Source organism: Schistocerca piceifrons, chromosome 2 (assembly GCF_021461385.2).
Source record: "Schistocerca piceifrons isolate TAMUIC-IGC-003096 chromosome 2, iqSchPice1.1, whole genome shotgun sequence".
Taxonomy (NCBI): Eukaryota; Metazoa; Arthropoda; class Insecta; order Orthoptera; family Acrididae; genus Schistocerca; species Schistocerca piceifrons.
This window is the reverse complement of record NC_060139.1, coordinates 803688380-803712003: the sequence shown is the minus strand read 5'-3', so window position 1 is coordinate 803712003 and position 23624 is coordinate 803688380. Positions and strand designations below refer to the sequence as shown.

General features: G+C 41.2%; 1 protein-coding gene across 1 annotated transcript; it reads left to right on the top strand.

The window, feature by feature from the left end:
- Positions 1 to 6869: 6869 nt before the first annotated feature.
- Positions 6870 to 7667, top strand: LOC124775871 (gustatory receptor 68a-like). The gene has a single exon (XM_047250705.1). The coding sequence runs from the start codon at positions 6870 to 6872 to the stop codon at positions 7665 to 7667; it is 798 nt and encodes a 265-aa protein (XP_047106661.1).
- The last annotated feature ends 15957 nt before the right edge of the window (positions 7668 to 23624 follow it).

Here is a 23624-nt window from a genome sequence, read left to right as displayed (position 1 = left end):
CGCCTGACCTTCCCTAATTTCGGTGACCAGACGAGAGACGGTATATTCAACGAGTCTAGTTCGTTTGCTGTTACGTATAGTAACAAGTACTCATTCTAACGATCAGCGATCAATGAGAAGCTGTCTCACTGTCGAGAAAAAGTAATAGAACATGATAACTTTTTTTTTGACGTTAATCTCTTATCCCATGTAATTGAATAGTGTGGAACTAACGTAAGTATTACAAAACCTATTGTCATGGCTGGAGTTTGTAATTATGAATAAAAATTTAACACATCAACGTATTTCATTTTAATTTATAATTCTTGAATGACTTAATAATACGAATGCGCTATAGGATTTGAATCCATTTGTATCGGCAAGGCAACATTTAGTTTCTGGTCGACGAATACTTTCGCTGGCAACATTAGTCAGTGACTTAGAATTGGCACATTCTCGATTCTTTACACCCATAGGGAGGTGAAACTCAATGGTGTAGAGCATGCAATTATTGGCTGAGACTGGGGTTGTTCGGCCCTACTGTGCAAGTCTTCCTATTTGACGCGATGCTCAAAATGAGATGAAATGATTAGGAGAACACAAACACTCAGTCGTCGAACAAAGAAAATCTCCAACTCGACTAGGAATCGAACTTGAATTCTACAATCCAGAGGCCGCAGTCCTAACCACTAGATCAGAAGCTGCAGACTATAGTTACGAAAAGAGAGAGAGAAGGATATTAGCATACACGTCTATATATCCTACGTGACCTTGTCCTCATGAACGCGGAATAAATAAAAATATTCGAAATATATTGCATTTAAGATGCAAGAACACAATAGTGACAAACGTGTAAGAGTTTATTAAAAGAAAATGAGAATGAATACTTTCCGTTTTGCTCACACTGGGAAAGAACTAGTACCTTTTATCGTAATGGCTGGCACTACAGCTGATTAAATTATCCGTAAAAGAAATCGATGTTTGAGAGTATGGCGAGTAATAGCCTGTGCTGACATTTGGAAGATTAAATGTAGGTCGCCTGTGGATTTTGACGCCTTTCATTGTGTTCTTAACGCTTAGCATCACAAACGTACTAAAGTAATTCAATATTTTCATGGCCTATAGGTTCAATACTACCGTATATTACTAACATAAAATTTCTCCTTGCTGCATACGATGAGAATCTACGGGTATCGTATGATTTCGATTAACGATGTAGGATAGATTGATCTGATGATTGTAAAAGGGAGACAGCATTCGTCTGTGGCAAGGAAACTGGAAAAATTCGTAAAAAGCAGTAACGCTGTCAAACAATGATTTCTACTGTTTTTGGAAATTTGCAGTAATGTTTTATGGGACCAAACTGCAGAGGTCATCAGTCGCTAAGCTTATGCACTACTTAATCTATCTAAAAACTAACTTACGCTAAGGAAAACACACACACCCATGCCTGAAGGAAGACTCGAACCTCCGATGGGGGAAGCCATGCGGTCTGTGACAAGACGCCATTTCTGCTGTCTCACGGGACTTTCATCCATCGCAAATGCCCAGTCAGAACTGAAAAATAGACAGTCATGTTCAGAAAAAATAGAACGCCTTGAATGACTAGAGAAAGGACTTTCATATTCACAGGACATGGTCCTTAATACGTTCTGCAGAACTGATTAGCATTTAGACATCTCAGATCAGCATATGTCCTGTCGCCTAATAGATACAGGTTCGCCATGGTTTATGATAATTTCTTCCAAGGGTGATGGCATCGGTGTATATAAGGTGCGAATGGCATCCTGTGCTATATTGATACATGTTGCAGTCACCTGGTTGCAAAGTTCATCTGTGATGGTTAACACTGGAACACTGCGTTTCATCTGTCATTTCACAACACCATACACATTTTCGATTGGTGACAAGTCTGCTGATCTGGCAGGCTAGGGGGCTGAAATTCTATGTGTTCGTGCAGCAAAATGTGGTCTTGCATTTATAAGGTGGCGTGGTCTCCTGATCTTCATTTCTTACATATTCCGTCCTAACAATCGTATTCTGCACATCAAGACGCTTCATTTGAACCCAAACTCGATAAGGTGGAGTCAGTTTTGTATAAATTCATGTAAGCGATATGCAAATTTACTAAGTAAATCGCAAGTGCGCACCGAGGTTGAAAAATGTCGAGGCTAGCATACACAACATGACAGCCACAGGAATTCTCATTCTTAAGAGGAAACCAGCCCGCTGGGAAGCCCGTCCATTCAACAACATACCTACTTCGGCCGAAGCGGCTGCCCAGAGAGAGGACAGCTTTTGCCAGAGCGAATGGACAACGACCCCTGTGTTCGACTTAAAAGCAAATTCCGCTACATTGTATGGGAGCGCCCAGAAGACGCATTTTTTCATGTACCGACTGCATAGTTGCGGAGTTCTCACAGGAGGACACTATACGCCTAACGGAGAAGCAACATATTTCCGCACTGATCGACGCAATCGAAACGTCATTCTCCTGTTTAAAAGAGCAACGCTGATTGGCGGAATATTTCTGACGCAAAGAGCCAGAGGAGTGAGGGAAGGCAGCGAATGATATAGCCATGCAACTTTTCCAGAAAAAGGGGCTGTTCTGTTTTCATTCTTAGAGCAGGAACACGTAAAGAGAGCGAGTGCGCTCATATGTGTATGCAAAGAGCGACGAACTAAGTCTCTCCTCAGTACTTCACTGGGAGAGCACCTCTGTCGTTAGCGAATCGGAGTGACACCCCTTATTGAGTCGCTCGTCATTAAGCGTTGTTCACTGTGTTGCCCGCCACACTTACAGTGTGGTGTGAACACAGACAGAGTACTAGTTAAACGCCTGTGAGCGAGTATTGAGTGGCACCATGGTGGACTGGTTATCTGATCGGTGTACAATGCCAACAGTTAGACAAGGGTGGATAGGAGTTCTTGACTTCATCAAGGCATAGGGAGAGTTTGATGGGCGAAGGTCAATCCAGATAGAAAGAGATAGTTGTGTTATTTGTCAGCAGCGAGCGACACAGGCAGCAGTCGTCGCAGCTCACGGTATTGTGTGCTACAGCGTATGCGAGCCGCACCTGTCCTCCCTACCAGTACACTCCATTACATTTCTCACGCGACAGCCTTGACCATACCTAGAAAAGTTATTCAAACTGTGTAGGCGCGGCTCTCAGCCATTCTGCCGAGTAAATAACATTCTTAAAGAAAAGGAAGGAAAGAAACTTTCCATACTTTATAAAATAATAGCATTCCTATCCATAAGAGGCAATATACTGTTTTGAAAAGAACACGGATATTTATTAATTTAGAAGAAAAAGTTTCGCTTGATTTCTCAGAATTTTTTTTTGCTATAAATAGTACTTTTCGTTCGTTTAATGTTTTTCTTGCACTAACTAGCAATACTCCAGTACCCAAGTATTCCAATAGTTACGTAAGAATATAGAATATTTTTGTGTCTTTTCCTTACAGTGGATGACTCCAAAAAATATTTGTTGCTGAATGTTTTTCAAGCAGTTATTGTTGGTACATTAGGAGTGTCTGTCTGATTTCTGTAGAAGTGTGAGGTGGAAACTGTTTCTTCCAGGAGCCAAAGGGTACTTGTCGGATCAACCCATCGCGCAACTTGACAACATAATACCCACACACTCACAGAAAATGGCGACCCAGACAGGATAGGTAAAACTGCCAGGACAGGTATAATCAGAGTTAAGTACGGCAGGTAGATATCGTGGTTGGAAATTTTTTTCATATCGTAAAGTCTGCAGCAATTACGCACTGACGTGGACAAGGTCCAATAGGACATCGTAAACGTTGACAAAAAGGTGGAATGTTTTACGAAAAAAGCCACTCGAACAGCAATATAAATTTCGGAAGAACAAGTAATTCAAAGCAAGGTCGCAAAAGTTGCACTGAAAAAATATAATCAGCGGATCAGTAAGATAGAACTTAAAAATAAAGATTAGTTTGAAAAGCTTCGAACAGAGTTGATACAAACTATCGAAGAAAAGATCGGGGCCGATTACCTCTGTAGTGAAACAACTGATACGTCAAGCATTAATTCAGCCCACGAACACGAGCCGTCTAAGAAAGTTCAAGTAGAACGAAGGCCAGATGTAACACTCGCGCAGAAATCGAAACAGAAAACCCCGATTAAAGTAGTACATGACATACCACAGAACCAGGCACATAATCTAGATAAACAGGGCACATACTGTCAGCCAATACCAATAGAAAGACAGGCGACTGACCCAGTAAATCCAATGACACAATATAACAGTAACACAGGTACAGTACCGCGAATGACGAGAGTAGAGACAAACGAACAACACTTTTGTTCACCAATGTTACGATATGATGAAATGATGGGGCAGGATACTGAGCATATGCAGATAGGCAGTAGATTACCAGAGAATAGGCAAGACGACACAAGCAGTGGCAGACTATTTGAGTCCATGAATCAGCCACAAACCGGATTTATGAGGAGATATGATACAGACCACTTCCTATCAGTTAGAAAATTTCAACATTTCAAGGAAGAAGGCGGTAGCTTGCATACAAGCACATTCATCGATCAGGTCCAAGTAGGCTTGCCAAACCATATGAAAACTCAGGGGAGAAAAGCGTGGTAAAATACTTTGACACAATGGACAAAACGAATCAGTGCCTAGACAAACCATGCAGTAACAGAGAGCTGATACGTCTACGTAGAATAAAGTTACCGGTAAAATATCAACAGGCGACAATAGTACAAATTAAAATACCGAAGAATACAAAGAGGTCTTAAGGGAACTTGAATTCATGTTTAAAGAAGACGAGGTGAAAGGAAAAAGAAAGGAGAGGGAACAGCAAAAGGAGAGGACTAGGAACGAATATTCCAATAATATTAATCGTAATCCAAATACCCATAATTTCAGGCAATTTAACGGACCATGGGACATGGATGTGTGTGATGTCCTTAGGTTAGTTAGGTTTAATTAGTTCTAAGTTCTAGGCGACTGATGACCTCAGAAGTTAAGTCGCATAGTGCTTAGAGCCATTTGAACCCTTTTGATTATCTGTACATGTCGTCACGATTTCACATATATCTTCTTTTTTTTATTTGGGGTATCCACAGCCTCCAGGTGTTTAATAAACATAACATGGTCCGTCATAGTTTGTATGCGATGTTTATTTAATATTGCGATTAGCTAGTTTCGACTAACGCTAAGTGTCATTGTCAAGCACATTTGTATCATCTGTATTTCATGCCATTTTCAAATTACTCATATTTACAAGTTACATGTATGCATATTACGTCACCGTAGTGTGGATCCTATCGTAAAATGACAGAATATGGCTACTTTTTACTTGTAATTAAGAGTGATTTGAAAACGACATGAAATACAAATGTTATAAATGTGCTTGAGAACGACGCTTAGTCGAAATCAGCTAATCACACAGTTAAGTAAACACTGCATTATAGCCTACTACGGACCATGTTTACGTTTATCAAATTTTTTAACTTGATTAGTAGTTATTATGGGTTGGAGTTGCTCGTTTTGCAATTTGCTATTTTCCTCAAGTTTTCCTTCCTAGTCTGTTCAGTTTTTTCATGAAGTCATCGTTACTTTCTTTCTTTATAGGTGTATTCCTTGAAGCTCTTCAACATATAACATATAATCCAAACTCTTTGGCACTGCTACTTAGTGAGTACTATAGTTTGTTTCCATTCAGTACTTTACTGAGAACTACCTTTCCGTAAATTTAAATTTCCTTTCCGTTTTCTGTTGCTTCTCAATCGTTTTACATTCGAAGTTATACTAAGAGAGTGTTGTCTGCATCTTTTCCTGAACCTTGAAACTGAGGTCACTTAGACATTTTCGTATTGATAGTGCCTTTGTTGCACACTGTGTTTCATTTACACGGACAGAAACACGGCCTGTACACGAGGAACAGAAAATTAGAAAGGCTACAGCTTGCTGATTTACGGGGCGATTATTTCTGACTGATAGAACTCTGTGTGGCGTATGCAAATTATTCAAATGAATCGATTGTCCTTAGAAAGCAATATGTCACTGTAACAAGCTGTAAACAGAGACACTACTTAGGCAAAACCTGTAAAAATATTAATACTTATGACAAGTTCTCTCTCGCATTGTAAGCACAACTTTCTATGTCTGACGACTGGAGGAGTAATAACGAAGTCTGTAGATACGTTTACGATAATGACAAAAACGAAGGCAAACATGACCTAGCTTATCTGCAGTTCTCACTGATAATGATCTCTCGCTTTTCTTTTATTCATAAGATCAAAAATACAAATAAAAACTGCAAAGACGAATAGGGGCGCTTTTCTAAATACGAATCCTTAAAGTGTAAACATTACATTGTGAAGAACAGTGACAACTTCCCAGAAATTAAACTGACTGCCACACTAAGCGATCAAATGCATTTATGAGTTCCCAGATGGGGTGGACGATAGAAAACCTTTCCATTCCAGTAACGGGAAAGCTGGCAGCGACATCATACACGTTTACACCATGTACGGTTACAGAAGAGAGACTGTCTTCAAGTTCGATGTTTCGTTCAGTGTGTTGTATGGAATGTGGCAAGCTTTTGGACTGGCACCTATGACACGGAGATGTCGACCTGCAGCGATGTGCACAGATCGACAGATATTTTGCTGCAAGAATATTGTTAATCTATCAGCGTTGTGGTTCTTTGTAGTGGCGTTAAGTTCGTCCATGCTCCTTCATGCGACGTTTGTTTATTGGAATACATCCACAAGTCTTTCAAAAATAATGCTGCCCGTGTACATCTTCATAATAGTACTCTTCGAAATGAAGACGTTATCAGTTTTGGGAATATGTACTGTGTCTAGGTTCCAACACTTAAAATATTTCATAAAGGAGATGAAACTAGCTGATACACATATACCTACGAAGAAGGTGAAATATGCAAAAGTTCTGGGAGGATTAGTAGTAGCTGTTAATCTCTCAATGCTGCTCTACTTGGTGACAGTAAGTTTATCCATCTTTGGTAACGCATTTGTGAGTTTCGTAGTCATTTTGGTGATATTGTTTGATGTGACGATCACACTACAATTCATCTTGCTCGTCCTGGAAATGTGGGCGAGGTTCTCTAGACTGAACGATGCCCTCCAGGACGCCCTGTCCCCCCATTGTACAGAACTGTTTGTAGGAGCGTCACCATCTTACAGGTGCTCACTGCTGCAGCTGCAGAAGACATACGTGGCCTTGGGACGAGCCGCCGACCACCTTATGAGCCACTTTGGCCTGCCTGTGGCCTTCGACATCGCGTTCTGCATCTGTGGCGCCACTTGCAGTTCCTATGAGGTTTTCGTCAAGCTGCTGTCCGACAGCAATGTGCCGGGACTCTCAATCGAGGTACCCGTAAGCGTATCGGAGGTGTGGCTTGCTTTGCACTGGATGAGGATCCTACTGTTCTCGCTGTCGTGCGCGGCTGCGGAAGACACTGCGGCAGCCACAGGTGTGATCCTCATCAGGGCATCGGTGGTACCTCAACGGCGCACGGCTGAGTTTGATGAATTCCTAAGGTTCACGCTTCAAGGACCTCGAACGTCCTTCAGCGCCGCCGGATTTGTCAAGATCGACCGCCGTCTGATAGTTTCTGCTTTCACTGCTGTTGTCACGTACCTTATAATCCTAGGACAACTCACCTTCAACTAGTACCAAAAAGCACGTGATTTTCAGGGCAGTAAAAGTATATTTTCTTTTGTCACTAGTTAGAGAATGACCTTCAGACTTAAAGAATAAATATTCCCTCAGTGATACATGTAGATAACATATCCGCTGAACGTTTTTCTGCTACGACTATTTATTACTTTTAGATCTCCACACTGACGCAGCACACACGGCATATGCCCCAGTCAGTTATACGCATTTGAAATGGCAGACTCTTTCTACTTTTGCGTATGTTTAGGTCTTCTCATGTTACACATGGGCCACACAGAATGGACATGTTGCTGTGCCCAGCAAGATGCTCAGATATGTTCACATGTGTGGATCCAAGCTCAGGTGACAACTCTATCCGAGCGCCAGTATCTAGGGTATTAAAGACGATTTACAACATTTGCGTGACATCTTGCCACAGGAGAGGTTATAGTAGCTTTATGACACCCCTCAGAACCGAATCAGTGCATGCATCCAAGACAGAGACGTGCAATGTCATACTGTCAAGTGGATTCATATTGTCAAGTTCTTTATAAGTGTGACTCAAATTTGTAATCACTGCAATAATATCACGTATCCTCTCAGCTTGTGAAGTTTTATTTTGTTTTCTCGTACCCTTCTGGGTGCTCATTTTTGTCAGGCAGTGTATTTCGTCACCCTCATACTCTTCTAAGACGGCAATCATGCATCAGACTAATCCTGGACTGATTGAGGTCCCTTTCCACGATTCCCTATCCCACAATACTAGGGAATTACAATGTTGTTAAGCCTAGAGGACATATTGACTGTATGAAGACTATACTGTCTGGATCGACACACTCGTATTAATGGACTGCAAATGGGCAGATCACAGTTTCGGTGCATTCTGCTCGAATTATCTAAGAGTCGTAATTTGATTTCTTGGCAGAGAACACAAGCTGGTATTTTCTGAAAGGAGATACTGCTATGCTATTACTTCGCTATGGTGCACCCAATTTGGCTGGAAACTGTCTATGCTGACAGTCGTTCTTCCCATAAAGACACAACGCGCTCTACAGAGCTGTTCTGAGTATGCGGGATCCACTTCTACCACCGTTACACAGGTGGCATATGTAGTCAAAATAGTTGTAAGGAATATGTTTCAAATTTTAAAAAAATCGATTCATGAGGGTAGCGCAAAACATTGTTTAGAGGTACAGATACATGGTAATAGGTTTTGCAAGCAATCTTCAGCTTCACAAAAACGTGAAGGAAAGCCAGGCTTCTGGATTGCCGTGTAGTTCAAATTAGATATACCCCAGATATACAGAAGCACACCAAATTTAAGTACCATGTGAGGGATTCTTCGTGTTGTCTTTGCAAATGTACTGCATCAAAAATGGTAAAATGAATTATTCTAAGAGTATTTTCAACCATAACCTTATTTTCTTCCTTCGCCTAAAGACTCTGATTAGTTTTTTAAGCTATGTATATCTACATCTTCTGTAAATTGCATGGAATACATAGTAGTTCCACTACACCTGTAATTGTTTTCTCTTTATTTTGAACTGTTGTCATTGGCCAGCAGTACCTGTGCTAAATGAACTATCTTAAATGTGTAAGAGGTACTAACGTGATATAGTGTAATGTATTGCCTTGCCTTAGTTAGCTTGGCTTCATAGTTTCAATTTGAAAATAAATTCCTTCCTAGTCTGTGGAAATCTGTTTCTCTTTACCCATAATAATGTTCTTGAAACAACCTGTATAGGCCCATCTACTTTGCTTAAGGATTCACGACCACATTTTTGGAACATGTTCCTGCACATTTCAGTTATGTTAGAACTTTCACGACTTTGTATGATTTTACATATTTTGTGACTTGGCAGTTTTGTTATACGTACCTAGCACAGTTTTCGAAGTTAACATTCTGTTTGCTTGGCTATTTGTCTACTTTCTTAGGAATTTGTCTTGATATTTATCACAGATATATGTTGAAAGATTAGTATAAATATTTGTTGTGAAGTATTTCTTTAATGTGTTTATTGGATGTGGTGGAACTAGTTTCACTTTAAGCGATGTACTCCCTCCATTCCTTGTTTTATTTTCACCCTGTTTCTCCAGTGTGGAACCGTTTATTAATCCGACACATAATTTTATGTTTGTCACATTAGCATATTTTTGTATGTTGGATACCTGATATATCTTATTCGGAATGATTTTTCTATGCAGAAGGAGTATTGGAAACTGTGTTCAGCAAAGCATAGCCTATTATATCGGAGCATTTCTCGAAACGTGGAAGTCTAATAACAAGAGGCTGGAAATTCAGTCATTAAAACCATTAAAACATGCAGGCAAACGGCACTACAAATAGGTGAAATTGGCAATAAAAAGCAATACACGAGAACTTTTACTATGCCTTCTTATTGAACAGATTCATTTATTCAGAAAATATGTTAACATCATTTTGTGTTATATTTTTTAAGTAACTGTAAAGTTTTAAACAGAGTGCTTACCATACTTGACAGAATAATTAGTATGTTTCTTGAAATTCAATACATTACATTACCTTATCGGTGTGTCGGTTGCACATGACAGCTAAACGGATTTTTTAAATTTTCTGGTGTCACGTTACTCTCCTGTCAGATAATAGGACTAGATGTTTCATTTGAGGAAAGACCTCTCAATACATACACAGGTAACTGGAATAAATGCAAATCACGCAACTATTACAGTATCCGTTACTACTGCGATAGAATTGTCACCAAGTATAATTTTCAAGATTTTTCTAAGTTTGCTGTGATCAGGGGTTTTCGAAAACAACATTCCACACGTTTGCCTAACTAATGAACCCCATTTCCCTGGTATACTCTCCAGTCTTTGATTTGCACCATACAAAAATTTCATTGATTTCGTCAAAGGGTGACCTGCTTCTTTAATCTGGAAGATCACTTGTGACAGAAAACCGAATTCGGCTGCAATGAAAATTAAGTCATTTCTCACTTCCGAATATCCTATAAATTTCTTTGCTGCTACAATTGAAGATTCTTCATTCTGCAGAGCGAAGATAATCTTAGTTAAATGGGGAAATTTGAAAAGCAGTAAATTGCACTGAAATCCATATCCCCTATCTTATTATGTCAGATTAACGTGAAAGAAGTATATCTGGTACAATGACTTTAAGTATTTGAATCCTTGAAGGGCATAGCATAAAGATCTTCCTAATATCGTAAATTAATTTGACAACGTCTAGAAACAAGCTTTGTATTTGTTCTGATACTCTGTACAGACCATATGGTATGTTGGTCACGTGAAGCACGTTTGGAAAAGCACTTTTAAAGTTGCCCAGCCTTCTCCACGTAAGGAGCAGCGCGTGAGACGAAATGCAGTATATTGTGTTATTGAATTTCTTCAGGCCGCAATAACAGTAATAATTTGATCAATAACTGTGTGAACTGTTAACTTTTTCCAAATAATCTGCTGTAAGCTGGAACGCTTTTATTAATTCATCTTGTGAAAAGTCTGATAGTTTAACACTGACATTGACAACCGTAGGATCATTTGATTCTTTAATTGAAATCCAGAGCATTTTATTTTTTACTTCATCTTTAATTATTTTCATTACTTCATCGTAACATTCACGTAAGTAACATTTTCACAAGGTTGACTCAGTGCATTTTTGGTGCTGAGTGCACGAAATGTGGCACAGAAGTATTTACCGTCTGTAGAAAATATGTCGGATCGAAAAGTATTAATTTTCGCAATAGTTCCCATTCCGCGATCTATCGGACCTCACTTTCTGAACAGCTCTCATATAGCAAAATATTTTGGCCACTAAAGTGTTGAGCCAAAGAGGAGACCTACGGAGAACTGCTCTGATGTAGTTGCACCAACGCGGATTTAGTTCTTTGAATTAGGTGTGACGTACTGTGCACCTTTCAAAGTGTTAGAAACGACTTGTATGTAACTAATTTATACCGTCTTCGTTTCTTGCTTTTCCTAGCATATATTTTGTCTAGTCCAAGGTCGCTTTTACAGCATGTGGGAAATTTTATGATTTAACTTTGTTACGAGACGCCTCTACTGAATGTCATATTCATCAAGGCAACCTAAGGTAGGGAAGTCGTTTGTGTGACCCGTCTATGAATGGTGTAAACTTTTTTCTACATATGATTGTATTTTCTGAGGCAGAGCTCGGAAACCCGCCCAGCATGTGCCTAAACAAGCGTGAGAAATAACATTTTGCCAAACTCAGGCTGACCGGTGTAGCAGCTCACTGTCGTTAATCCACTGCGCGGATTACATTCAGGTCCAGCTCAATCCCCTTTCTCGCAAGCTAGTGCACCGTGCGTCATGCTACACTAGCAAGCATTAGACTAATTTCTAATACTGAACCAAAATATTGTCTAGTGCAGCAGAATTTGTTGTTACCATGCATATATAAATATATATCTGCTTTTGATTATGTAGCGCTTATTCTGTTCAAATAAATGAAAGGTTTCCTTCAGAGGCACATATATTTATTTTCCATTTTACAATTAACAGATTATTTGGAAAAAGTTAACAGTTCACAAGATATTAGATTAACACGAGTTTGCTTTCCTGCACCTGTCAGTTACACTCCTACAGTCATAACATACTCGACATTTTTTACATGAAACGAAGTATTCATATATTTTAAATCGTGCATTGTGGACCAAAAATAAGGAATCTACGTGAGGCGTTCAATATGTGAGGCACACATTTCTCCCCGGCCAATTTTGGTTGAAAAAATGCCGAATTTGTGTGGGACATCGTGGAATACTCCCGTTTCAGCCTCTATAGTTTCATTAAGTTCTGATAGGTGATGGCTCTATACGTAGCCTTCAAAACAGCGTCTGTAACGCAGGTGCGTTCCAAGGAGAGTGCTGTTATTGAGATCCTTTACGCGGAAAAACAGAGCATCGCACGTATTCATAGTCACTTGCAGAATGTCTATGGAGACCTGGTGCTCAACAAAAGCACGGTAAGTCGTCGAGCGAGGCGCCTGTTATCACTGGAACAAGGTCACGCAAACCTTTACAGTCTCTCGCATGCCGGTCGGCAGTACACAGCTGACTCCTATTATGCTGGAACGTGCGGACACTCTCATTCGAGGTGATCGATGAATCACAATTAAGCGCTTCGCTGCACAACTGGACGTCACAGTGTGAAAACACTCCTCCACCAATTGGGGTACTCAAAGGTGTGCACCAGTTGGGTTCCTCGTCGCCTAACATAAGACCATAAAGAGCAACGGGGAAGCATTTGTGTGGAATTACTTGTACGTTATGAGATTGATTTTTTGTCGAAAATCGTGACGGGCATTGAAATGTGAGTTCATCACTTCAAAAAAAATGGTTCAAATGGCTCTGAGCACTATGGGACTTAACATCTATGGTCATCAGTCCCCTAGAACTTAGAACTACTTAAACCTAACTAACCTAAGGACATCACACAACACCCAGCCATCACGAGGCAGCGAAAATCCCTGACCCCGCCGGGAATCGAACCCGGGAACCCGGGCGTGGGAAGCGAGAACGCTACCGCACGACCACGAGATGCGGGCTCATCACTTCGAGCTGGAAACAAACTAGCAGTTCATAGAGAGCCACCACACAACCTCTCCTCTGAAGAAAACGTTCAAAGCTGCACCCTCAGCGGGTAAAGTCGAGGCGCAGGTGTCCTGGGACTGTTTTTGAGGTGTTCCCTCTTAGTGCAACAAGGCAGGCACACGGGCCCTCCCATTATGTGGGGTAAGGCTGCAGCGCTGAATGGAGATTATGTTGAAAGATAGGGTTTTATAGCCAAAAGAGTGGGGAGTAATGTGGCGTACCGGAATCCTGAATAATACCATCATCCGTTCATAAAAAAGTGTGTTGCGTTACTTATTGAACGCCCCTCGTACTTGTAATGTAGTAGAAAATCATTTTACAGAATGGCAGCATTGTCTCAAGAGGAGAAACAGTGATTTTTTGTTTTTGTAAAGAATATCACAGTCTAGATAGCATTCCAGACAAATTAGTCTATCTACGAGTGTTTTTTCGGAAAGTAAGGAACGATCGGTTGCAATATGGACCCACAGTGAAAATCCGATGAAGTTTTGCACAGGTGTGTTGGGCAGTGTCTCTAGTAGGCCCGTCGATCGCGTTACGTCGTTCCTTTTAGTTCTGAGCACATAGGGAGCACGTAAAGATACCTAGAACAATAGTGTCTCCTGCCAAGTAGGATGGCCTGGTGAGAAATTTCGCCTGAAGCTATGCAGCCAACATTACATAACCGTCGTTGGGTTTCTTCTTCAAGGCAATTCTCAGCTGCATTCTGCAGAAGCAATGAATATGCTCCTGCATCGTTTTCAATTCGAAATGTTTGACTACCCACAATACAGCCCTTAATTGTCTCCCTCTGAGTTTCATCTCCGCTCACATGAACCGCTGGCTATGAAGACAACATTTGGCACAGACAAAGAGCTGTAGGTCAGCGAAGAGAATTGGCGGAAAGCAGTGGCTGCTGCCTTCTATAACGAGGGTATTGGAAAGTTGGTGCAACGCTAGGACAAACGTCTAAGTCGGATAGGCGACTATGGAGTAGCTGGAAGTTGTAGCTAACTGTTGGAAATAAAACAGTTTTGATTTTCACTGTGGTTTCCTTTTCACGACCTATCGTTGCTTACTTTCCGACTAGCCCTAGTATACAGGGTGAGTCACCTAACGTTACCGCTGGATATATTTCGTAAACCACATAAAATACTGACGAATCGATTCCACAGACCGAACGTGAGGAGAGGGGCTAGTGTAATTGGTTAATACAAACCATACAAAAATGCACGGAAGTATGTTTTTTAACACAAACCTACGTTTTTTTAAATGGAACCCCGTTAGTTTTGTTAGCACATCTGAACATATAAACAAATACGTAATCAGTGCCGTTTGTTGCATTGTAAAATGTTAATTACATCCGGAGATATTGTAACCTAAAGTTGACGCTTGAGTACCACTCCTCCACTGTTCGATCGTGTGTATCGGAGAGCACCGAATTACATAGGGATCCAAAGGGAACGGTGATGGACCTTAGGTACAGAAGAGACTGGAACAGCACATTACGTCCACATGCTAACACCTTTTTATTGGTCTTGTTCACTGACGCACATGTACATTACCATGAGGGGTGAGGTACACGTACACACGTGGTTTCCGTTTTCAATTACGGAGTGGAATAGAGTGTGTCCCGACATGTCAGGCCAATAGATGTTCAGTGTGGTGGCCATCATTTGCTGCACACAGTTGCAATCTCTGACGTAATGAATGTCGTACACGCCGCAGCACATCTGGTGTAATTTCGCCGCAGGCTGCCACAATACGGTGTTTCATATCCTCAGGGGTTGTAGGCACATCACGGTACACATTCTCCTTTAACGTACCCCACAGAAAGAAGTCCAGAGGTGTAAGATCAGGAGAACGGGCTGGCCAATTTATGCGTCCTCCACGTCCTATGAAACGCCCGTCGAACATCCTGTCAAGGGTCAGCCTAGTGTTAATTGCGGAATGTGCAGGTGCACCATCATGCTGATACCACATACGTCGACGCGTTTCCAGAGGGACATTTTCGAGCAACGTTGGCAGATCATTCTGTAGAAACGCGATGTATGTTGCAGCTGTTTCGGCCCCTGCAATGAAGTGAGGACCAGTGAGGTGGTCGCCAATGATTCCGCACCATACATTTACAGTCCACGGTCGCTGTCGCTCTACCTGTCTGAGCCAGCGAGGATTGTCCACGGACCAGAAATGCATGTTCCGTAGATTCACTGCCTCGTGGTTTGTGAAACCCGCTTCATCGGTAAACAGGTAGAACTGCAACGCATTTTCTGTTAATGCCCATTGACAGAATTGCACTCGATGATTAAAGTCATCATCATGTAATTGCTGATGTAGCGACACATGAAACGGGTGAAAGCGGTGACGATGCAGTATGCGCATGACACTACTTTGACTCAGTCCACCGGCTCTCGCAATGTCCCGTGTACTCATGTGTGGGTTCATGGCAACAGCAGCTAACACACCAACTGCACCCGCTTCTCCTGTGACGGGCCTGTTACGGACCCGTTTGCGTGCTACGACCATACCTGTTGCATACAGTTAGCGGTAGATGTTTTGCAATGTGCGGCACGTTGGATGCTCTCTGTCCGGGTACCGTTCTGCATCACCCTGCAGGCTTCAGCTGCATTTCGTCGACACTCGCCATAGATGAGTATCATCTCCGCCTTTTCAGAGTTCGAATACACCATGGTCACAGTTCCTACAACACTACATTATCACAGATGTCTAATAACACGGTGTACTACAGTTGGTCTGCGTGCGGAGACGAATGCAGAATAACAATAGCAACAAGCGCTACATGCGGACACTGCGACAGCTAGACCAAACCACAACAGTGCACTACAGCCACACTCGTAAACACGGTCGTCATCGTAAACATGTCCCTGCAGATGCTGCTCGCTGACCGTGGCCCGTGTTTGTTACAACACGCAACTGAACGTCGGAGGTTTCAAGCGTCAACTTTAGGTTACAATAACCCCGGATGTAATTAACATTTTACAATCCAACAAACGGCACTGATTACGTATTTGCTTATATGTTCAGATGTGCTAACAAAACTAACGTGGTTCCATTTAAGAAAAAGTAGGTTTATGTTAAAAAACATACTTCCGTGCATTTTTGTATGGTTTGTATTAAACAGTTACACTAGTCCCTCTCCTCACGTTCGGTCTGTGGAATCGGTTCGTCAGTATTTGATGTGGTTTACGAAATATATCCAGCGGTAACGTTAGGTGACTCACCCTGTATATCTAAAGTAGGTAGAACAGAATTCTGTCACTGGCATCAGTGGGTATGCATCATTTTGATGATGGAATATCTCAGAAAATTACGTAATATTGAGTAAGTGGTAGCGTCCGATGAGGTCGCTGCCATGTGATCACACTCGCTCCGCCGTACCGGGATTGCTAGCAAGCAGGATTCCAGGTGGCTATCTTATTTCGCGTGTGAGCCTCCACAGCTTTCACGCGAGAACTTCGTCTTCCTAAAACTTTATACTCAGCCAGCAATCGCGATGGTGCCCCAGCTGAACATAATGCTCATTCTCTGCTATACGGGCGCTAACTGGCTTTCCGGTTCCCCAGTGTAAGAGGGGCCGAACTCACAATATTCCTTGTACACACCTGCTGTATGCAGGGATTTGCTGCATCCTTAGCGGGACTTATTCTAGATGCTGTAGCGTATTCGGAAAACTGGTTTGAAGCCTCCTTCATGGAGCACTGTGAATATTCAATCGCCAACGCCCTTGGCGTAAGGTAAGTGCTCTACCAGGAACTGTTGTTGGAGCCCATTTTATGAGACTAGTTTCCTGTTTAGCTTTGCATACTTTGTTTTAGTTTGTCTGTCGTATTCATTGGCTCGGAAGTTGTTATGTAGCTCTTACTGTTCTTGTTAGATCTTGTTTTCGTAACTACTACGGTTGATAGGTAGGAGACTGGTAAGTGGTCAGGTGTCAGAAACAATTTTGGCCAGGAATCAGCACAAGGATCTACTAGCTTAACGAACACACAATTTCTTAAAAAACGTATATCCCCATTTGATCATAAAAAGCCCTTAGATGACTCAAGTTAAATTAGATCTGAAGGGTAATAAAACAGGAGAAGAGTTTTACTAAATAAATCAAACTATTTTACTCCAGATTTTAACGAGATACTTCTGGTTCACTGGTACTGTCGAATCCATTCCACTGGATCATTGGAGTGGTACTAAGAATCAGTCAGGACGACAAATAATATAGAACTACAACATAGAAAAAGGAACACCGTTAAAAATGAGCATTAATGACGTTAAAAACAGTTTAAACAATGATAAAGTCAAACCACAGCTCAAAATACCCTCCGCAACACACCGTCAGGTGGCTTGCGGAGTATGGATGTAGATGTAGATAACAATTACGTATTCTAAAACTTATAAGGATTACGGCAAATATATACAAAGAGTTATGGTAAAGCCCTTCAAAACCTATATTCTGCATTGGCACTGCCGTAAGCATGTAATTTAAAGAAAACAAAATGGTTATAAAAGCCCTCGACCGATGTAATAATTTAAAAGATTTAGTGCAATATTCAACCATTATCACTCGACCAGACCGAGCGGGGTGGCGCAGTGGTTAGACACTGGACTCGCATTCGGGAGGACGACGGTTCAATCCCGCGTCCGGCCATCCTGATTTAGGTTTTCCGTGATTTCCCTAAATCACTCCAGGCAAATGCCGGGATGGTTCCTCTGAAAGGGCACGGCCGAGTTCCTTCCCAATCCTTCCCTAATCCGATGAGACCGATGACCACGCTGTCTGGTCTCCTTCCCCAAACCAACCAACCAACCAACTCGACCAGAGAGAGATGAAGAAAATCTCATTACTCACAATTAATAAAATGGATAAATATACGCTTGAAATATTAAGCTTGGCAAGCAGCAGTAAGTGAATGTTTCCGATGAGATCCACAGAGACAATCTTAGCAGAAAGTTCTCACCAAATAATCTTTTCCTCTATGGTCTTCCTGGAGTAACGGTTTCATAGCCCTCGATGTCGTGTGTCCAAAACTAATCCCCAGAGGCTAACCTCCTTCTTAAGAGGGTTCTAGAAGTTAACAATCAGGGCCGGACTGCAGGCACTGCCCGAATCTAGAAAGCGCCAACTAGAACTTTCCCACTCGACAACAATATGGAATCGTATGGCTGAATATCGTCTCCAGCTCATTACCTGTGTAAATGTCGCAACTAACTTCAGCACACGACTCGCCTCGAGAGCGTAACCGACCCGCCATAGGCCAATTCACTCTGGCCGTCACGTAACGGCTCCGTCACGTCAGGATGTCTTCACACTGTCTGTCACGTCACGTCTATTCAAGTCACGTGATCTAAACTCACAAGGCTATCCACAGCTGTCGTTTTGCTCGAATTACGGTCTTCGCAAGATGATTCTCAACTATTTTACCCGCGAAATGCACATACACAACGCGGCGGCTTATATACGTGGATGCTGGAGTCCACATTTGTACGAAAATCAGACTCCAATGGTTTGCAGCTAACAGGAATAGTTTGTATATTAGAGAAGGTGGATGGAAGTGGGAAACAATACAAAAAAGAGTGTAGGTCCGAAAAATGTGATTGCATGGTACAAAGAGCTCGAGGAAGAGGAACCTGCATTTTATAAATGTTTTAGACAGTCGAAACATCAATTATTTCATTTATTACGCTAAATTGCACCAAGAATTACTAAAAGGAACACAGTGTTACGAGCTGCCATCACACCCCGTGAAAACCGGTTTGTTTAAGGTTAAGTTTGGTTGCCATTCCAGTGAAATTTTTGCGCAGTTCTCATATATATACCTTATTGTCTTCCTCTTCAAGATTCACAGGTTTTCGTTACATGTTGTATTTGGATTGTAATAATTCAACTGCCTTATTTGTACTGGAATTAGCTAGTGAAACCACATAAGTGTTGACCACTGATGTTTACAAAACTGTTTCACGCACAATCCAGAAAGCTATTTAACGATAAATAAGCCTCCCAGAAACATATATTTAAGCAAGTAACTCTAAAACATTACATATACTTAAAAAAAAAGCATTTTGCCGCTGTTGGATTGTCTGATCGTTTCAGTCGATTTTTTTTAACAAACATTACAAATGCCTGACAACATACGAGTAAATTCCACCTGCTAATCAATCCTGTTTTCCAAACAGTACCTTTTTCACTGCAATATTACAGTCCTTTTCGTTGTAAAATATTAAATACAGTACTGGTTTGCGTAAAATTCAACTTTATAAACTTAGTAGGTGACAAATAATTCAGTACGCTCATGTCGTACAGTTCAGACTGCTGCCTCACTGCTTCATTTAATCTTCCATCATTCAGTATAAAATTATAAATTTTAACAAAAGAAGTAATGAAACGGTACAGTCTCTAATATCTAACAAAAATAACGAAATAACAAAGATCTAGAATAACAAGTGACATGAACCACAAAAATCACGACCAAATAAAGTATGGTGATCAGTGCATGGTTGTGTATGGAGAGGAAATTAGCTTGGGGGGCATGTGATCAACAACGGATGATGACATCAACCGTCAAAACTTTCTTCCCGAGATATGTTTCGCGGTTTTATGGCATGAAGTGGCATGATCACCAGTGAGGATGCCATCATTTGAAAGGTATTGCTGAATGTCTTCACGTGACGTGACATGACGTGACGTGACGGCCAGTGTGAACTGGCCTTTAAGACACCGAAGTTGCAGCAACTCCCTGTGGTCATGGGAGGTAAACACGTTCACGCGTCTAGAACGCCTGGTAAAGGTGGGAATCGCTGAAAGATCGACTGGAAGAGCTGGTGTTTTGTATTTACCTTGTTCACCTGACTGTTCTCACTTGATTTCTTCTTGCTGGATCACGTGAAATTTCGTCTACACAAGACACCCGTCAAGAGAGAAGAGTATCTCCTGACAGGAATGCTCGATACTTGTGACATTGCTCGGACATCAATAACGTTTTCGAACGGGTACAAAAGACCTGTGTGCAACAACACCATGACAGTATAGGAGCTGCCGGACGTCACATAGAACAATAGAAGAGAATGTAATAACTTGTACAACTTACAACGCAAAGTGAAATTATTCCTGGATTTTATACTATCGTCAGCAGACCAACGGGAAATTTGAAATTTTATCTTCTTTCCTTCCCATATTGACACAAATGTCGTTGTCCCTCCTCCCAGACAGAATGTTCATCGACTAAAGCTCCTGTATGTCTCTTATCTCGCTAAGTGTCTGTCGATACTTTTTAAACTCTTCAGTTGTGTAGCAGTAGAAATCAGTTGTCACTGTTGACATGTTCCAAAAGCAGAAATGTCTGCGACTGCTCAGAGACCCAAGGTTGCAGGTTCAGCTGCCTAATTGGAAAGGCTTTGTCTTTCTGTCATGCACACTGCATCTTTCCTTCGCTAAGTGTATGTGGTAAGTGTAGGTACCTGTAACGGTCGTGTGTATAGCGAAGTGTCCGATTTGTGTTGTATGTAGGCGAAGAGAGAGCGTCAAATCCGTTGCCGGCACATGGACTGCGCCCCTCGACTAGTAACAAGGGGCGCGCCGAGCTTAACATCCCCATCTGACGATCATATCACCATCCACAGTGTCGCACACTCGCACTCCATGAGATACTGCGAAGAGGAGGAATGTAATCCAGGCTATCGGTGCAAAAACTGGTGATATTCTATTCCGTAAAAGCAAAGTCAAAGTTGTGAACACCGCTTGGCGTAGCCAGACTGTCAACGATCAAAGTACTGCTCACGCCTGACGTTTCCCAGTTTCGGTGACCAGACGAGATTCAGTGTATTCAATGTGGCCAGCCAGTTTGTAGTTACATATAGTCACAAGTAATCATCCGAACAATCAATGAGAAGATGTCTCACTTCCGAGTAAATGGAGAAGAACATAATAATGAGCGCCTGTAACGACTTCGACAAATGAAAGTTTTGCAGCGTATAGCGTATTTAACATTATCATTTATCCCAGCCATTGAAGTTTTGATACATACAGTCAGTTTGTAACACTGAAAATGCAGGATGAATGGCACCTGCTACCGATGTATAATTTTTTTAATTTGTAATTTAAATGCTTTCTTTTAATGAGTAAGGACATTGCTTCACTGTATGTGTACATTTAGGAAGAAGTCTCTTGACATTTTATTGTATCTATCTGTGTTTCACTGTGAAACTTGTAAGCTCTGGGAAAAAAGCCAAATGAATTGTTATTTGCATCCACTAGCAACGATAATAGCAGTGCTTGTGCGTTGTAAAATCTTTGGGTAGGGGGTTGTTGTGCAGAGCGTGCTGAGAGAGCGAGAGACGGATTCCAGCGCTTGTAGTGTGCGGAAGTGTGGTAACGCTCTCGCAGTAGAGTACTATTACGGCGGTATTATATATGCGCGCCGGCCAGATTACTAGTGGCAGGAGGAAGGACAGTGGACGGGCGGAACAGGCTGCATTAATCGCAATTGCCCGCCTCTATACTCACCCGCGGCCTCACAAGATGCAAGAACAGCAGCAGTTCCAGCAACACTGATTCGTCGCCGGCTCCGAGTTTCGCCGCATTCACAGCAGTGAAGTAAAACTGTTCACTGGCAGAAAGTATTAACGGCTAACCCAGCAGCACAACTGAATGTGATCTGATTAATGAACTCTATCTAAATAATAACCAGTTAAATTCAGGGCAATTGTGTCCTCATTGCCCCCAGGAATTGTTACGAAGCAGTGTCCTTGTTCCTTTTTTCCTTATATGCTAACCGAAGTTTGAGAATCTATCACTGGAAAAAATCCAAATCTAAAGAAAATGCAAAACTTAAAGAGTGCGGAAGTTTTATTTATTTTACATATAGCTTGGAGCACATGGCTCTTTGGCTTGGTACGTATTATAGTATTTAATCCTGTTCAAGTCAGTAAAAAAGGCTCAGTTGTTCAGACAATAATATGAAATCCAATTTGAAAATGAAGTAACTGCAAAGTAAACAGTGCTTGCCTTTCTCTAAATTCCTTTAATGACGTTATGTTGAGGTCTCTGAAAGTCATTATTCACGTAACGAAGTTCAATACTAACATACAGTTTAAGTGCATATTTTCAAATCATTACTTGATTGCCTTTTTCAAAATTTAATGACAAACTTAAAGTACAAGTGACTTCTCAGTTTTCTTTATCATTACATACTCACTTAAAATTAGTGTCAAAAATCGTGACAACCTTCAGTTGCCACGTCAGTACTCAATAATAAATGTTTTTTTCTTTCCCATCGTCTTGTACAGGATTTTGGATGTAAATCGCCCTAGTGGGCTGGCGACCGAAATTATTTCCTTTTCGTTCATTAGTGTAACTTTTGGATTCACGATCAGTGGTACCCCTTTTCTTTCCAGTGTTGTTCGTGAGTGAATGTACAAAATAACTTTCATTTTTCCAAATTGTAGCCCTGTTCAGTTTAATTACTTTTTTATTTTTAGTAGACTTCTCTGTCAGAAAGATCGGCTGCACAGTTTTCCCATACTTATCGGTATTACTTTTTCGGGAAAGATAGCCTTATCCAATTAGAAAAATTCCATTAGGTATACACGTGATCCACGGTCATATTTTATATCGCAAGAAGGATAGGTCGATTAGTAAGGGGGAGTTTACAAGTTCCACAAGAAAGTATAAGCCATAATTTTAAAAGTAACGACCGCAGCGACATCTCTGTTAGTGGACTCGAATCTGTAATGAATGCACTTTTGCACACTGTATAGATAAACAGTATGAGAGTTGAATGTTTTGTTTTGTCGATTGCATGTTAAAATGAGTGCAAAATATCTGAAGTGTCACGAGGCAGTGTTCCTTGTACATCATCCAAAGGGACCAAAGCTTTTTTGTGGAGCTGCTGCTAAAATTCTTAGAAAGCCAAGGATATTCGTTGCGAAGTGGGGCAAATGATATTTAGAGGTTGGAAACGTTTATGACTTACCGGAGAAAGGGTTAAGGTGCCAAGCTATAATATATCATGGCGGCGATTGAATTAGCTATTAGGTAATTGTGCAGTTAGTAATAACACGTATTTTCATTTAAACATATATTTATAACAGTGTCTTTTATTTCATACAGATAACGCCGTACACGTTCTTGAGGAACTGACTGTACGAGGTACTCACTGTAACAGCAAAATTTCACTCAAATACGAACATCCCATATCTTACAAGGATCCCAAGCACCATACTAAGTTTACTTATATTTTAGGTCATTAGACGTTTATCTTGGCTCATAAATAAGTTGTAACTTTAGTAGCAGATGATATAGTCTCTTCCCAACTAACTGAATCACGTTAAAATGTTGTAAGTACGTAAGTACTATAACCAATTGCAGTGGCTGAGG

Coding starts and splice junctions, on each gene's coding strand:
- LOC124775871 (XM_047250705.1), top strand. CDS start 6,870: ATGAAACTAGCTGATACACATATACCTACGAAGAAGGTGAAATATGCA.